The following is a 2829-nucleotide window of genomic DNA, read 5'->3' on the forward strand; positions in this document are numbered from 1 at the left end:
AAGAAATATGCTTTGTGGGTCATTTAAAATGATACAAAAGGAATGAGCATATTTTGACGGAGACGAAAAGTTTAACATTGATTAATGTAGAAAAGCTGTCTTGTTCCGAGTATAATCTCCTTGTACCAGAGAAAGTGTCACCGTTTCTACAGTATTCAAGAATTAAATAAAATAACTGCCTATTTTTAGGTTCCAATTTCAACGCATTTCGAGCATCTACAATTGCCCCACTATAATTTTCCATCTTTTCACGTGCTAAAGCTCGTCTGTAAAGTGCTTTAGCATCGGCACCATCAAATTCCAATGCTACAAAAGAAAAACGAAAAAAAACTGTATATGAATTTTATAAACAAAAAAAAAAACATTTCAATTTTCCCAAAAAAGGAAAATAGATGCCAAAATTGTCACATAATATTTCGTCATGCAATGAAATATAATATTAAAATAGGTCTTCCTAAAAATGCTTTTGAAAAAAATCAACATATTATCATAATTCATCATTACCTTGAGTAGCATCCATTTCACAACCTTCAAAATCATCCATTCGTAAACGTATCATTGCTCGATTTCGATATATTATTGACTTCAATTTTTTATCCGGATTTAAAGCTAGTGCTTCCGTATAACAATTAATTGCTTCATTTAATTGACCATTTTTAAAGGCATTATTACCATTATCTTTTAATTCTTCAGCACTTTGAATATTATCAGTATTCATCTTCGTCTTTTTTCTCTTTTATTTCTACAAATTAATTAAAATTGAACACTTCAAATTTAAATCATTCAATAAAACAGCAAAAATACACCGAAAAAACATCCCACATAATAACAAGACAAAAAAAAATGCTATATTACCAGATCAGATCCGGCAAGGAATGACGTTAGAAGTGTAAGAGTACTTTCCGGAAGGATAATAAGAGCAGTAATACAATAACAACATTTGAAACGGACTTTCTGTCATGGTTAAGCTTAGCGAATAATGATTTGAATATATTCTTCCAGCCTATGCAATAAATTTTTTTAGGTGTGTATAACTGGCCTCATTCCTTACTTCTAAGGTTCATCTACTTCAGCCTAGCAAACTAGGACGGTGAGAGTGAAGTTCTCAGGATACAAGTTTTTTCATAGTATCTTTCGCTTAGATAGATAGCCTTACAGGATTAAATGAGCTTCATTTCCCTGGGTTTAGAGTTAGAGTTGTCCTTCTCCTAAGATGGCTGCCGAATGGCTAGTGAGCCTATCCTATCCTTGGACATACTTTGCCTAACCCTTCAACTGTGACCTATTTGGCATAGGAAATCCTACCGGAAGTGTATACCACCACTGGCCTAGCTTGCAAGCTTTTCCCCCCACGAAAAGAGAATGTATGTGGAGAAGGAATTTACTGAACATATAATAACGAACGTATACAAAAGATGACTCATTCCTAAAATTTAATTTCACATAACTATTTCACACTGGAAACGGGACGGAAAGTTATTACAAAGTTTGCATCCGACCATTCCGGAATTCGACTTCCAAAATACAAATCTCTTAACTTACGTGTTCACCTAACATGTTTTACGTACGAAAGCTCACTTTAACAAAAAGAAACAAAAGACAAATATCGATTGGTATACAAATGATGGGAACAATGATATAACGTTAACGAACATGTAAACGTGAAAATAGCACAATGTAAAGCAAACAAAAGGCTGATGGTAATCAATACGCATATCAATGACAACATTTTCACTAGAATCTATAAAATGAGAGAAATTATTTATTCTAAAAATTTTTAAATTTTGAATTATGTATTAGAAAAATGATTCATCAATTGATTCATTAAAACTGATTCGTTAATCTCTTAAAATGATTCATTAATTAACGCTGCATGAAAATTAAGCAATAATATACTCTGTTAATTCAAGATAACCAAAAGTCTGGTAATTTTGACATTTAGCCTATATGCATAAGGAAAATGTCCTAATATTATCGGGAATAAATCGTGATACATCCGAGAGCTCTCGTATTATATCATAGAGTAGTAACTTAGGTAAAACATAGATTAGAGCAATAGAAACGAAAAGAAAAACGAAGAAAAACTCTCGTAGGAGTGTGTAATAAATCTTTTTTTCGCTTTCTTTCTCTATCTACAACTTTAAAGATACTATTGAAGTTAGGAGAGAGAAAGAGAAAAGAAAAAGTTTAATCTTAAACTTGAAGGTTAGATAGTTAGCATAAACTGGCTAATGTATGCTCTCATACTTGATAATATTTTCACGTACACATATATAAATTTTACGTAAACTTTGCATAAAGTGTTTATTACGTTTATTACGCTATTCTATTACTCTATTATCCTATTACTCCATTACCCTATTTTCTATTATGTCTATTACTCTATTACGCTGTTACGTCTGTTACGTCTATTACGTTTATTACGTCTATTACATCTATTACATATTACAACGTAAATTACATTTTAGAAATAACATATAGAAAAAGATTGTAATAGTTCTCGTAAAAATTATAGAATTAAGCAATAATACTATGCTTTTTTGTCCATTCACGTTAAACGTATGTAAGGTTGCAACGGAAATGTAACGTGATAGAGGTCAAAAGTCAAGATTTCGAGATTCCATGGAAACGTGAAAAAGTAAGCATTGCCAAAAGGATTGAAATTTTGTAAAATGTCAACAACAACAACATAACATGAATGTTCTCGTAAACTCGTAAAATTCGTCCTACCGCGAATTATTCGTCCTACTGTACAATCATTCCGCTCTATCATTCGTTCTACCGTAGAATCATTACGTTCTATCATTCGTTCTACCGTAAAATCATTTC

At 31.6% G+C, this 2829-nt stretch overlaps 1 protein-coding gene across 1 annotated transcript in view; it reads right to left on the reverse strand.

Moving 5' to 3' along the window:
• The window catches only part of LOAG_17767 (UNC-45 protein), an 8985-nt gene extending 8252 nt beyond the window's left edge, over nt 1–733 (reverse strand). Inside the window, exon 1 of the mRNA XM_020450427.1 lies at nt 505–733. Coding sequence (XP_020305907.1) covers nt 505–718 — 214 coding nt within the window. The 5' untranslated portion in view covers nt 719–733. The remainder of the gene's footprint in view (nt 1–504) is intronic.
• Between the last annotated feature and the right edge of the window lie 2096 nt (nt 734–2829).

The sequence above is a fragment of the Loa loa genome (assembly GCF_000183805.2).
Source record: "Loa loa unplaced genomic scaffold supercont3.125, whole genome shotgun sequence".
Taxonomy (NCBI): domain Eukaryota; kingdom Metazoa; phylum Nematoda; class Chromadorea; order Rhabditida; family Onchocercidae; genus Loa; species Loa loa.